Source organism: Dryobates pubescens, chromosome 13 (assembly GCF_014839835.1).
Source record: "Dryobates pubescens isolate bDryPub1 chromosome 13, bDryPub1.pri, whole genome shotgun sequence".
Classification (NCBI taxonomy): Eukaryota; Metazoa; Chordata; class Aves; order Piciformes; family Picidae; genus Dryobates; species Dryobates pubescens.
This window is the reverse complement of record NC_071624.1, coordinates 28,986,402-29,000,905: the sequence shown is the minus strand read 5'-3', so window position 1 is coordinate 29,000,905 and position 14,504 is coordinate 28,986,402. Positions and strand designations below refer to the sequence as shown.

The 14,504-nt window shown below is 50.4% G+C and overlaps 1 protein-coding gene across 1 annotated transcript; it reads left to right on the top strand.

Moving 5' to 3' along the window:
• Positions 1-7: 7 nt before the first annotated feature.
• ZSWIM7 (zinc finger SWIM-type containing 7) lies at positions 8-13,198 on the top strand. The gene is made up of 6 exons (XM_054166256.1): positions 8-60; positions 486-583; positions 2,895-2,916; positions 6,694-6,796; positions 11,050-11,154; positions 11,710-13,198. The coding sequence occupies exons 2-6, from the start codon at positions 508-510 to the stop codon at positions 11,824-11,826; spliced, it is 423 nt and encodes a 140-aa protein (XP_054022231.1). The 5' UTR covers positions 8-60; positions 486-507; the 3' UTR covers positions 11,827-13,198.
• Positions 13,199-14,504: the final 1,306 nt, after the last annotated feature.

Sequence of the window (14,504 nt, the reverse complement as noted above, 5' to 3'; positions counted from 1 at the left end):
ACGCGGGTCACGTGGCGCCCGTTGCCATGGGGGCGCGCGCGGATGGCTGCGCCCGCGCAGGTAGGGCCCAGCCCGGCGCCGGGGTCGCCGTCCCGGGACGCGGATCTTGGGCCCTGGGCACAGCCGAGCCCCGCGGCCTCAAGGACAGAGGGTGGGCTGTGCGGCCTCCTCTGCCGGGAACGGCCTTGCCCCAGCGCCGAGACGCGCCAGGTCAGAGCCTCCTCTTTTTGCCGGCTGTATGCCCGGTCCCTGTCCGCTTGGTCGGGGTCCGCCTGTCCGTGGGGGTATCTGGGAGGCGCTTGTGTGGTTTTGAGAAACCCTTTGTTCCGGGAGCGTGAGAAAAACGCATTGCAAAAGTTGCTGAGGATGCCCTTCCTTGGCCCCACCGAGGCAGTACTGCCCAGATAAGCTGCTCCGGTTTAGGGTGTCTGCAGACACCTTAATGGTTCCCCACTGCCTCCTGTTCTCTTCTGTCTTGCTTCCAGTCATGAGGCCACTGCCGATGGGATGGATTGTACCTTGCCAGCGGTAGCAGAAGAGCTTTTAAAGGAGATCAAAAAGGCTTTTCAAGAGACTTCACACGGTAGGTAAAGAAGAGCAGAACCATCCCTGCAGGTGGTGGGCGCTAAAGCGAGGTCTGCCATTCAGGCAGCGATGAGGGCTCTTGGCCTCCCCTTGTTCGCATCTTCTGCAGACTCTTAGCCTTCACTGTCTGGAGTGGCAAGTTGTATTGGATGTTTCCAGCTTTTGTGTCCCCGTCTGGGGACAACACAGGGGTTTAAAGCACAGATAATGAGCAGCCCCCCTCACAAAGTCAGGCTCCTTCAAAAATTAGATCAGGTTGGACAATCCTGCTTGCTCAGAGCCTGTAGTATGAGCGGTTGCACTTGAGGGATGATAATTTGCAGACTTCTAGGCAGGTGTTTTGTTGTGCCTGCTGTACTGCTGCTTTTATAGACTCACTGATTTCAAAACTAAACTAAAGGGAAATCTTCATAAAGACGATCGTGTTTCATCACTGACCAGCAGATGGTGGTGTGATAGTATTCCCAGGGCAAGCAACAGCTTTCTCCTTGCTTGAATGAAGTAAGCCTAAGCCAAGAGTTAAACCTTGGCCAGTTCTATCAGCCAGTTAAGAACAGTTACCTTCCTTGCACTTTGCTTTACTAACATAGTTCTGTAATCTGTGCTGAAAGAATATTTACTCTGTGTGCTTACTTGAGTAAACACTCACTCAGTCTTCCTAAGGAAATTGTTTGTTTGAGCAACATTTTTAACTGCACTGAACTCATGCAAATAAACATTCAGAGAAGTCTGTTGGAGGACTACATTTGAGTGGGAAATGGGCAGAGACTTCATGTCTAAGCTGTCAGAGTGACCACACTGACAGCTTTTTGGCATACTTGCAGTGTGGTTCCCATCAGGTTAGAGGAGATCCAACATCTACTTGTGACTCTTAAAAATATCTTTATGAATGCTGCTGTAAAATGAGGGGGGGAATAGTTTAGCAGTCCTTTTAAGCTATACTTCTCTTAAAGCACCAAAAGAGTACTAAAAAATACACTGAGACATAACTGATTAATCACTTTGGAGAATTAAGCTAGAATAAAGTTGGAAAGATCCAGCCAACAGCCTGAGTCATAAAGAATATTTTGAATTGTTGGAACAAAGGGTTTTAATGTCAAATGTCCTGATCTTCCAGTGGAATACAGAGAGACAGTGCACTGTTTCCATTAGTGGTAACAGAAAGATCAGATGGGCTGAGCAGAGCCCAAGCTGTGATTTTGTGAAGTGTCACTTTCATAGAATCAGTGAGGTTGGAAAAGACCTGAAAGAGCATCAAGTCCAACCTGTCACCCAAGACCTCATGACTACTAAACCATGGCTTCAAGTGCCACGTCCAATCCCCTCTTGAACACCTCCAGGGATGGGGACTCCACCACCTCCCTGGGCAGCACATTCCAATGGCTAACAACTCTCTCGGTGAAGAACTTTCTCCTCACCTCCAGCCTAAACCTCTCCTGGTGCAGTTTGAGAGACTGTCCTCTTGTTCTGGTGCTGGTTGCCTGGGAGAAGAGACCAACCCCCTCCTGGCTATAATCTCCCTTCAGGTAGTTGTAGAGAGCAATGAGGTCTCCCCTGAGCCTCTTCTCCAGGCTAAGCAACCCCAGTTCCCTCAGCCTCTCCTCACAGGGCTGTGCTCAAGGCCTCTCCCCAGCCTCGTTGCCCTTCTCTGGACACGTTCAAGTGTCTCAATGTCCTTCCTAAACTGAGGGGCCCAGAACTGGACACAGTACTCAAGGTGTGGCCTAACCAGTGCTGAGTACAGGGGCAGAATGACTTCCCTGCTCCTGCTGGCCACACTATTTCTGATGCAGGCCAACAAGAAGTTGCAGTGAGTGAAGACATGGTGTTTGTGTGCTGCATTAAAGCTGTAAACCAGTGGCGCCTTGCAAGACTGTGCTGGGAAAAGAACAACACTCTTTTGATGCCAGAATTCTCCACTCATGCCAAGAGACACTCAGGGAAAACAAAATATATATATATATATATATTTTAACCAAGTTCTTAAAGTAGCAGAGTAAGATGTTGAGGCACATGCCTCTTCTGCATGCTCTTAGAAGTAGGATGTTACAGAAGTAAATCTATTTGGGCTTCTGTATTTGTTTTTAAGATGAGCTCCCTGTGGCTCTGATTGCTGTACTTGTAAGTGCCATAGCAGATCATTCTGCGGCTGCTTGTTGCTTTTTGGTGGCTAGAGGGGATGGCCAGAGCACTGCAGAGCTGTGTGGCTCTGGGGGTGCATTAGGGAGACAGGAGCCTCCCTCTGATGTTGAAGTCTCTCACAATGGGGAAGTTCAGCAAATTCACACTTTGTTTTCTTTTTGTTGCAGTCCCTGATGACCTGCTGCTGGGGTAAGTATCTTTGCTTCAGTGCTTACAGAATCACAGAATGATCTGGGTTGGATGGGACCTCCAAAGGTCATCTAGTCTAACCCCCTCTACAGTTAGCAGGGACATCCTCAACCTGACCAGGTTCCTCAATGCCTTATTAAGCCTCACCTTGAATATCTCCAGGGATGGGGCCTCAACTACCTCCCTGGGCAACCTGTTGCAGTGTTCCACTACCTTCATGGTAAAGAACTTGTTCCTAACCTCCTATCTAAATCTGCACCTTTCTAGTTTGTCCTGCTAAAGGGTGGTTGACAATCTGCTCTCATCACAGTACCACTGTTTTCCTCCTGTGTTTGACTGGTGTGTCTCTCATGCAGACTTGCTATGTGCTTTTGCTGCTGGGGGAAATGAAGCTCCAAAGAGACAATCTCAGGTTTTTTTTTTCAGGAGGTTTGTAGAATTATCTCTATCACTGAATCTCCTGTGATGATTTGCTCTAGTTTGGGTGGATTAAACTTGCAGAAAGTCAGACCTGAGCTCAGAGTCCACTCTCAGATAGGAGGAATGAGTTTTCTGTGAGAGTGGACTCTGTTTCAGAGTGATTTGTGCCACTGGAGTGCTGCATCCCTGCTACATTCATATCATTGTGAGCACAGCAGCATCCTGAGATCCCTTCTTTTGTTTGAGCCATGAGCATGTGTGAGCATGTGTGATAGAAACACTCCTCTCTACACGAGGGAGTTGTTAACTTGATTACTTTCTTCTCTTTAGAAGTCATCTCAGGTCAGTTTCATCACCCTTGTGTTGATTGAAGCCTGTGAATGCTTCAGTCATTCCCAAGCGGTTTCCTAAGAGATCCAAGTTTCACAGCTTCTGCAGCCCTCACTAATTAGTGTTGAAGGTAGAGAAGAGACTGCACCACAGTGAGAAAAGCTTTTCAGATTCATCTTTGTCTTCCTGCCTGCCTCTGATATAGCCAGGAGAGATCACCGGAACCCTTCAGGGTTGTTGGGATCTAAGGTTAACTTCCTTGTGAAAGGTGTGTGTGGTGGCTCCCTCCTGTGGGCTCACAAATGGCCTTTGAATGGTGGGATTATATTTTACAAGTCTTTTGGTTTCCTTCTTGTCATAACAGAAAAGAAGAAGAAAGAAATTCCCTTGTTAAGCTTAGTGGCAGTTGGGTGGTAACTCCTGGCCCTCAGAGTTCCATCAGTTCCGTGGGACCAGCAGCTCTGAAGTGTTCTGATTTCATTTGTGAATCTCTTCCTTGAACTTCCTTTGGGCATTCCCATTCCTTATTTCCTGTTGGACTGATAAAATCATATACATGGAAAAAGAATTCCCCAAATTTGAGAGAGTTACTGAAACTCATTAAACTCAGCCCCCTTATAGTCCCAAACCTAATCTGTAAGGAATGTCTTACGTTGAGTGTTTCCCCACCCACCTCCTCTCCATCCTCAGATGAAATCAGTCCTTATTGCCTTGAGTTTGTGCAACTGAAGCTTTGGTCTTCCTGGAATAAGTCTGTGTGCTTGGCTTGTTAGCTGTGAGATTGACTCAGATGTGTTAGGTCAGCCATGCTGCTGGGACTCCAGGCTCTGCTTTGGCTCTTGGTGTACTCACTGGAGCTGGAAACTTCCCTCTGCTTTCTCCTGCTCATGTTTTGTACTATCTTTTCATCACTGATTATTTTCTTGTTGTTTACCCTTGCAACTAATCTGGACTGCACAGATTTTTCTCAGCACATAAAAGGTCTGCACAGTTAACTGGGTTGTCCTTCTGAGCTCTTTGGAACACATTCAGAGCAGTTGGATTTACAGGTCTAGAGTCACTTTGAAGTCTATGAGCTGCCTGGACAATAGGCTGAAGGGACAGATGTCCATATTTGACATACAGCTTATCATATACCCCTGCATGGCCTCAGCAGAAGAGAAAACCCTCCTTGCAGAGGGGCAGGCAGTGAGTGTGTAGATGGCCTTCAGGACTCACAACTCTTTATTCTTCCACTTTCTGGTGTGGAGTTTTACAGCAGCAGCCAGACACCAGCATGTGCTTCTGTGGTGCTGCCTCACAGCACCAAGGCAGAGGAGAGAATTGTGTAGAGGCCATGTCTTGAAGGAATCAAACATGCAGCACCTGAGCAAACCTGACTCACTTCGTCTTTACCCCATGCCAGGCTCTCTCTGATCCATAAATGCTGTGCAGTGGAGCATTACTGCATGGTGATGTGTCTTGCTTGGAAGGAAAGGGAAGGGAAAGAGTTTTTAGGGAGGGTGGGGTGGCATAAGGCATGTGCTGTCCCTGGGTGTTTATCTGGAAGAGATGTGCTGTCTCTGAGCCCTTCTGCTGGCTGGGTTACAGATGTAAAACTGCTGCTATCTGGTGCCTCTGTGTGCAGTGAAGTGTTTTAAGTATTTCCCTGATGGTGTACTGATGCAATTTGGTAGGTAGAGAAACATTTATACCTCAGTTGTGACTGTGTTAGAGGAGATGCAGTTGCTACAAAATGATTCACTAGTTCTGCAGGGTTTAAAGCAGCTTCCTTGGGATGAGGAAGGAGCCCTGCTGCTGCATTTCCTATTGCTCAAGGAGCCATATATCATCCTTGCTCTCTCCTTGCTCTGAGGTCATGACTGTGAGTGGGATTCAACACCAGCTGATCAATAATCTGATCCAGGGCAGCCTGTAGGTACAATTAAGGTGTCTCAGAGCACAAGCCCCTTTTCCCATTAACAAGTCTGCCTCTCTCTGCTCCTTTACCTGCTGCTGCCCTCACTGAAATCCCTCTTTTGTTCATTGTGCTCATGTGGCAGTGTCACAATTCACTGTAACAAGAAGAACTGGGCTGGGTGTGTGACACTGCCTGTTGCATAGCCCCCCAGCACTGTGCATCCCCCAGAATTTCCTTCCTGCATCTTCTTTTTGCCAGCATGTCTTGCTTTTGCTGCTTCCCCTGAACACCTAATGAGTGCACTTAGGGTGCTGGGCAGGAGCACAGTTTCCAGTTTTAGGGCCTAGATGCACTGTGTGATAAACTGGTTAAGTGCCAGTGCTCTGTCTACATGAGATTTGAATCAGAAGAACTAGGGGAACACTAACAAAAAGGCTGTTTGGATCACTGTAAGCACAACCTGTGTCTCCTGCTTCACCTATTCTCTTACTCTGCCACAATCAGGGATCTGTAAAGGGGCATTCAAGCCAGAACTGCTGCTCCAAGGTAACTCCTCACCAGCATGGCTAACACTGACTGAAAAATCTCACATCTGTCTCTGATGCACTTTGCCTCATTTTAGTTCAGGACAGGAACCATTTCATGTCCTGTTTGTGCAGCCAGGATAGTGTCTGGGTCACAGTGCTGAAGAAGAAGCACACAAGCTGTGATGTCCTGTGTAAGAAAAATCTTTTAAAGGCCTTTTAATTAAATCTGAATGGGATCTTGGAAAGAGAGCTTGGGAGCAGCTTGGAAATTTGGAAGTTCTCTTAAGAATATCAAACCCTGTGTAGATGCTTTGAATAGCTGGCAGAGCAGGGGCTGTTGTTAAGAGCTGAGTCCTGGGATTTTCTCAAAGGAACAGGGCAAGGGCTGATGGTGAAAGCCAGCAAAGCAGGGACCAGCAAATGTATTTCCTTGCTTGGTAGCTTGCTTAATGGAACTGTGACGGGTGGGGTTTTGAGAGGCAGTGGGAACCTTTGGCTACAGGCCCTCTGGACTTCGTAGGGCTAAATCCTATGACTTCAGGCTGAGCCAGGTGGCCTCCTTTGGTGGTGTCACCTAAGCAGAGCCACGTTCTCTTTCAGGCTGAAGTTCATATTTGGCCCTTGTGCTGTCCCAGCCTTGGATTTGGTGGATCAGCGTTCGGTCACTCGAGTCGTGGCCCCCAGCGGAAGGTCTGCATACCAGGTACTGCTTCTCTCCTCCTCAGCCTTGCTTTTTGAGGGCTTCCAATGTTAGCCTAGCTTGCAGAACGTGGAAGGACACTTGGATAAACACAGAGAGAATATCAGTGTTGTACAAACTCCTAAAGTGAAGCTGGAGAGCAGTAGCCACAGACTAGAGTTGGAACACTGCTGTCCACTGCCACTGTCTTTGGCTCCCAGCCAGCCAGAGATGATTTCTTACATGTTTGTGGGTATGGTCAGAAGGAAGTTTTCCAGGGATTGCTAATTTTGCTTGATTATTTTCATCCTATCCAGCATAGGCAGTTCTTCCTCTTGACAAACAGTACACAACAGAGTGTTATCTACCATCACTGCATTTCTTTCCCTGTTGCACTCCAAATCCTGTGTCCTGGACACTTTTGACCTCTCCCTGGCAGCAGGATCCTTGCTGCCTGGGAGGAAGCAATGCAGGCCAAGTCCGGGGGTTTTATTGTTGTTTACTGAAGCTAAGTCTGTGAATCACAGAAGCATCTTCAGGAAATGGCATTCTAGAGAGAAGAGCTCACCTTAGCCCCAGGGATCGAACCCCTCACACAGCACAGGCTTGGAGTTGGAGCTCAGGCTCTTCAGGTGAGGTCAGGAGCCACTGGCACTTCTTTCTCAGCTTCCCATGGTGTGGACAGTTCCTTGCTCAGCAGCAGCACTGGTGGCATCTCTGTTTGGGACACTGTCCATTCCATGACCAGATGCATCCAGCCCATGTGGTCACAGAGTCAGAGGCACCATGTACTGTGCAGTGGGACCCTGTGCCCATAAGATTGTGGTGAAGAAGCACCCAGTTCCCCAGCTCCTTGCACTCAGCACTGCTGACCCCCTCAGACAGCACAGCCCCCTCATTGCTGAGCCTGCTGCTGGGCTTTTTCACACCCTAAAGCAGGGGCAATCTCTTTGCTCCCTGTTGCAGCAGCTAAAGGGAACACTTTCAAATATCCTCCTTGCAAAGAGCCTTCTCTCCTTCACTGGAGGTTCTGAGATGCTTTGGGGTCATCTAGGGAGATGCCAGAGCCGTGAAGCCAGGCCTGGGTGATGACCCGAACATCTCTCACATGTTCAGAGCTTGCATTGCACATGGAGTCTTTATTGCTTCTGGGACCTTGGAGAGGCCATCAGCCTCTCCAGAGAGGCATGATTCATAAACATGTAGGGTTCAAGAACACAGCCTTTGATTGGAGCTGAGGGCTTGCCTGGTGATGTTTCCTAAAGCCTGAGCAGCTCTGCTTCAGGACTCTTAGGCAGCAGTTGCCTCACTAATTGAATGCTTAAGGGCTTTTCTTTTTTCACTGTTGCTGGGCTGAATGTGTCACTGGGCAGAGGATGGTCACATTCCCCTCACAGAGCTTTGTCAGGCCATGCAGGCTTGGGCAGAGCTTTGAGGGCTGGGATGCAGGGTCTTCACTGAGCACCTTTTGTGTGAAGGATGATGGGGACTGCTTAAAGCCTCTGATCTTCCAGGGAGGCTTTGAATGTGTGCACACATGCTCACAGCCTCTCTGCAGCATGGTGAAATTACCTGCAGCCTAAGAGGCCCAGCATTTACCTCTTGGATGCAGGAAGCCTCATGAGACATGGAGGAGATCAGAGAAGCATGGTGAGAGGGTTTTGGTGTGCTGGGTGCTGCCCTGCCACCCTGTTCTGGTCTAGGCAGGGTCATTGCTGCTCAGTGCTGCCTCAGGCTGTGTGCTGCAGCAAGGCAGGCACTCTCCACACTGCCCAGCCCTCTCCCCACTTACCTGAGGGGCAAAAAATTCCTGCTGGAGGCCATTCTTTTGCACCAAATGAGGGTTGATTGATTAGTATCTGCTGATGGCCCCACAGCTGGCTCAAGTGGTGCACAGTAGAAAAGAGCATGTGGCAGAGCTGCTTCCTTCTGCCTCTGAAGGTGGAGGGAGCTGCTGGTTCACCTTCAGGGAAGGAACCCCTGGACAGGTGAGTCAGGGCTGATCACCAGGAGTTAATGTGGGACAAGCCCAGCCTTCAGCACACTTCATAGCTGATAGGTAGGATGTGAACAGCCTCCTGCAGCCCCCAGGGCCTGTGCTGTGTCCTTCTAGCTGACAGGCAGCCCACAGGGAGCAGTCCCTGCCTGCAGGTGCCTGCGGGCTTCTGAGCAGCATTCCTCTCTAGTGGAGCCTGATTGCTGATTAAGGCCATGCTGATGAGTTAATTAACAAAGGAATCTGAAGAGAGATTTACTCTGGGGGTGTGAGGCTGGTCCCATTGCACAATTCTTCCTTAGCACAGCTGTCTGAGATGCAGAAACAGAGCAGAGCCTCCCCTGAGGCCGCTGGCTGGAGCAGTGACAGGAGCACAGGCTGGGGCTGTAGGAAGCAGAACTCTGAGGGATCCTGCACTGGGGAGGAGCTGGGTAGTGTCACTGGCCCTTCATTCATTGTGTGTGGTGTGGACACATAGCCCAGCTGTGTGCACATCTCCCTCAGCAGAGAGGCATGTCCAGTGCTCTGGGGAGTGGGGGAGCATCCCTGGCTGCCTGGACACAAGCACAGTCATCCCTTTCACTTATTCCACAGAGTCAGCTCTGCTCTTTGCACCCAGATGTGGTTGAGCTGGAATGTGAGGTGGTGCTTGCCTTTGCAGCTGGATCTGGAGAACATTGAGACAATGAGGCTGGTCCTATTGTGAAACTCCTTTGGGTCATCTTAGCCAAATCTGAGCTGTTGATGCTTCAGAGGTGCAAATGGTGTTTGCATTCCATATCACCCAGCACATCTTGGGCACTGCTTCAGGGGAATATGGCTCTGCTCAGACAGGCCCTAGGACTGCAGCCTCTAGTGTGGGCAGCTCTTGCCCTCAGGGACTGAGAAGAAAGAGCCCTCAGTCAAATGAAAGCTGTGACTTGGCTTTTAATACCCAAGCATTAGTGGCCTTGATACTTAACAGAGGAGTAGCAGCTCTGGGGTGTTCAAGGGCTGCTATTACCTCAGGGTTGGTAGTCGTCCCAGGAGAGCTTGTACAGTACCTGCCCACACTGCAGACTAGAGCCAAGCCTGGTGACTCCAGGGCAGGGCTAAGTCTGGCCTGCTGCAGGGCTGGTGACTGCTGGTGGAGCTGTGCTGGGTTTGTCAGGGTGTGAAGCGGTGAGCAGGCAGCAGCTGGGGCTCCTCTTACCCCTGCCCGAGTCACAGAAGTGCTGTCAGCTGTGGGAGGGAGGCCAGGGGGAGAGGAAGTAACATTTCAACCCTCCTGCCAACTGTCACTTGCATTGCTCACATCCTGCACTTTTATTGGATTCTTCTTTTTTTATGTCTCTTTCAGTTAATTTCCTAGAACTGTGTGGCAGCCTGCCCCACCGTGAGGAAACTGAGGCCCTGGCAGCATCTGTGGTGCTGCCTGGCTGTGTGCTGCTGGCAGCAGTGGCTGCTGTGGTGCCACAGCTGGCCCTCCACGCTGGCAGGGACAGCACCACCAAGGTGATGTTTCCTTTGCTGTGCAGCTAGCCAGAGCCTGTTGGTGAGGGCAGTGGAAGGAAATCTCACAGCATCTCGGGGCCAAGAGAGCATCCTAGGCTTGGCTGCAGCTGGCCAGGAGCAGAGGCACCTTTTCCTCCTGGGCTTTGGGCTTTAGAGTCTGCCTTATTAGGCAGCAGCTGTGTTGGTGCCATTAGGTCAGGACAGGGGCACTCAGCCCACATCCAGCAGCGTCTTGCCCCCCTCCCCAAAGGAAAACACTTCTGAGGGAAAGGCACCATCAGAATACTTCATCTTGGAAAAAAACAATCAAAGGGGCCAGAGGAAAACAAACTTATCACAAATGAAACAAACTCAGCCTGGAGTATAAAGAGAGCCCAGGGTAAAGGCCAGGCTGAAAAAAGAATGTGAGTCCTGTGTCCTGAATGTGCTGGGACTAAGGGGGATTGTGAGGCATGGGTGCTCCTGTGGGAGAGCTGTAGCTTGTGGGTGTTACCTGCTGGGCAAGGTGCCACTGCCCTTTCCCTCTTAGCAGCACAGAAGCCACTGGAGCTGAGCTCTGCTGCAAGCACAGGTGGTGTACAGGAGCATTTCGGGAGAAGGGAGACTGTGGGAATGCTGAGGCTCTTCAAGCTTAGGGTCAGTGCAGTGTCTGGGGACACTTCTGCCTTGTGTCACCTGCTAGCCTGTTGTGAGAGACAGTGGAGAGGACATCAGGCCAGGTACAGGCTGAGCTGGAGAAAGGAAAGGTGAATGTTGCCTCTGACCCCTCCTGCTGCCTTTGCTTCAGGTCCTTGGGAGTTCAGGCAAGCTCTACACCTGCTACAGTTCCTGCCACTTCTGCACATGTCCTGCTTTTGGATTTACTGTCCTGCAGAAGAGTGAAAGCCTCCTGGTGAGTTGTCTGCCTTCACCTGGGACTGGGACAGAGAGCTGGGTGCAGGCTGTGCTCTGCTCCTGCACTGCCAAGGGAGTGTTAAGTTGGCCACAAAGGCTCTGCCTGACCCACCACATCATCTGCCCCCTGGGAGTCAAATGGCATTTGGGTGGAGCTAGGCCTCACAAGGGCTGGGGAGGGCTTTTGTTCCTCATCACAGGTTACTGTGCTGAATTTCAAGAGGTGAAGGATCCCTGGTGTCTTGGAACAAGGGCTGCTGCCACATGGAGTCTGGCAGTTGGTCTGCAATTGTCTAGAGGGCACCAGAAGCCAGTGACACTTTGCTGTGTGTCACATCCCTGTATTACATCATCCTCATGATGCCCCAGAACTGACCTGGGGCAACGAGAGCCTGTGCCAGGAGTTGGCCTGCCAAGAGGGAGCCCTGTTCCTGGGAGGGCTGAGTGCCTCATTGGGCCCATTCTGGCCAGGATAGGTTTTTGTGGCTTTCAGACAGAGCTTGGCATTCCTGTGTTGCTCCTGCTGGTAACTTGGCTGTGCTCTTATTTGCAGTGCAAACATATACTTGCTGTCTACCTCAGTCAGGCCATAGGAGCCTGCCAGGAACTAACTGTCTCTGAGGAGCAGCTCACAAGCATCTTGCTGGCTGAGGAAGAGGAGGAAGGATGAAGGATTTGGATCACATGTGGATGTGCTGTCTGTGTACCCTCCAGGCTGTGCAGCTGGCATTTTTCCTATCCACAAGGCTGTCAAGTGTTCATCAGGGCTGGCAGGTTTCTTCCTGTGCTGCAACCTACTGTGGTGTTAACAACCTTGCACTGGTAGGTTAATTAATACATGTTCAGAAGCCTCTGTTGATTTCAGTTGCATTTATTTAGGCTGTTCTTGGGATTGCTGAAGATGTTTGAACTGATCTGTAACACTGTTTGTGATGTGGGTAGACAAGGAGTCCAGCAGGTCTCTTGGTGACCCATGAAACCTTGCTCACCCTGCTCAGGCTTAGTTTTAACCTCAGCACCCTCCCAGTGCCCTCTGGCTTTGTGGAGCTGGCCTCTGACAGAGTCACACTGCAGTGGCCCTTTGCAGCTGGCTCCTCCCAGCAACTTCTGCTCCCACTGACAAAGCTGTCCCAGGATCTTGCTCTCTACAACTCCCTGAAAGGAGTGAGGTGGGGGTTGGTCTCTTCTCCCTAGAATCAGGTGACAGAATGAGAGGAAATGGCCTGAAATTGTTCCAGGGGAGGTTTAGGTTGAAAAGAGTGGTCAGGCATTGGAACAGGCTCCCCAGGGGGTGGTGGAGTCATCATCCCTGGAGGTGTTCAAGAAACCTGTGGCCATGGTACTTCAGGACATGGTTTAATGACCAGGGTGGTCTTAAGCCAATGGTTGGACTGGATGACCTCAGAGGTCTTTTCCAACCCAAACGATTCCATGATTCCTCAGAGTTCTACACCCCAGCTGCTGAGCTGGGAACCAGCTCTGTGACTCCCTCCCCAGGCTCCCCCTCCCATGATTCACTGTGTGAACACAACACCACAAGAAATAAAGGGGCATGGGCTGAGGCAGGTTGTGTAGGTGGTAAGTGGAGCATTTTGTATGCAAATAACAGGTACTGCAAATACACAATGTGGGCACCAGGAGGAGAACACATCCCCTGTGGCCAGGAGAGCAGCACTGAGTGACAGCTGCACTCTGCAGGAGCTTCCTCAGCCCTTTGGACTTCCCATTTTAATAGGAACTTTGAGAGCTTTTGTTGTGAGGGGGTGAGGGAAGTGCCCTGTTTTTATTTTGCTTGGAAATGACTTTGGTTCAGCTCCACCAAGGCATTTCATGTGCCTGAAGAGCACAGTGACCCCAGGTGTAGTTAAGAAAGGCACAAGCCACACCACAGCTGGCTAGAAGGATTCTGGCTCCTGAGAGGCATGTGAAAGGTAGCAGCCCTGGGTGCCAAGCCTGTGGGTGCCAAGCTGCAGTGCAAGCTGCCACACATGACCCAGTGCTCTGGGGCCTTTTCTCTCTGGATTCCAGTGCTGTGTGTTTCAGTCTGTGCTGTCCCAAGCTTGATTCATTCCCAGCCAGTGGGAGGGGAGAGATTACTTTCTGTGTTGTGAGGATAAATGTGGCTTGCAACCCCTTTGCAACACTGCCAGACCTGCAGGTGAAACCCTGCTTGTTTCCAGCCATGATTAAGAGGAGGAACACAGCCAAAGATAATACAGGAGGGAAGGAATGAAAGGAGGAGAGAGTCAAACCCTGCCCAAATGGCAGGAGGTGGCTACATGTGTGAGCTGGATGGTGACCAAGACAGATGCAGCAAAGCTGAATGGAGCTGTTAAAGGAGAAACACTTGGGACAGTCACTTGAACAATTCAGATTCTCCTTGGAAATGCCAGCATCTGAGATCCTGAGCTGTAGCTAAATTTGGACACTGTATAAACACAAACCCATTCAGAGTCAGTGGTGATTCACCCAAGGTTTGGGGCTGCCTCTCAGAGCTGAGCTGCTGCACACAGGGCAGTGGAATCCACAGCTCCTAGCGAACCATTCTCTGCACAGGGGGCTCTAAGTCATCCCTGCAGCTGCTGCCTGCAGCCCATGCCAGCTGGCACAGCAGCTGCTGCAGGAACAGGATTTCTTCAGCTGATTTTACACCAGATTTGTCATAATAAAGGCCAGAGCAATGAAGTTCTTGGGGATTTGTATTACCCCCTGTTTAGTGCAATGCAGTTAAAAAAATAGGAAGCTGGTTTCTATATGATTCAAGTACAATTTATCAGGGACAGGCTCCTCCAGGCATCAGTCTAGCCCTGGACCTGTTCTTCAGGAGCTGGCTGTGTTTAAACCTTCCCTGCCACCTGGCCCTACAAGGCCTTCTCTCCATCTCCATCTCCCTCCACGAATTACCACCAAACCCCATATTTAATACAGATCCTTGCACTCCAGCTTCTCACCAACACATAGTGCTGCTGCTGGCATTGAGTGATTCAGAGCAGGATGGTCCCAGTTCCACCACACAGGGACCCTCAGGCAAGACTCCCCTTTGTAAGAGGACCACACTGTGACAGCAGGTCTGAGCTCGCTGAGGACAGCCATGGCTCTGGACCACAACCAGCTTTTGGGCATGAAGAAGGGAGGCTGGCTGGAGGTTTTCTGCCTCCCCTCCCTGTTCATCTCAGCCATGGAAGGAAAATGCCCTGATAGACAAAAGTCAGGCCAGGAGCAGGGCTCATTCACAGCTGTGCAGGTGCTGTCACACTCTGGAGAAGAGGAGCTTGTACTTCAGAGGCTAAAGCCCTGCTCTTTCTGCCTTTGTCTAGTTTTGCATATCACAGTTACAGATGAAATGGG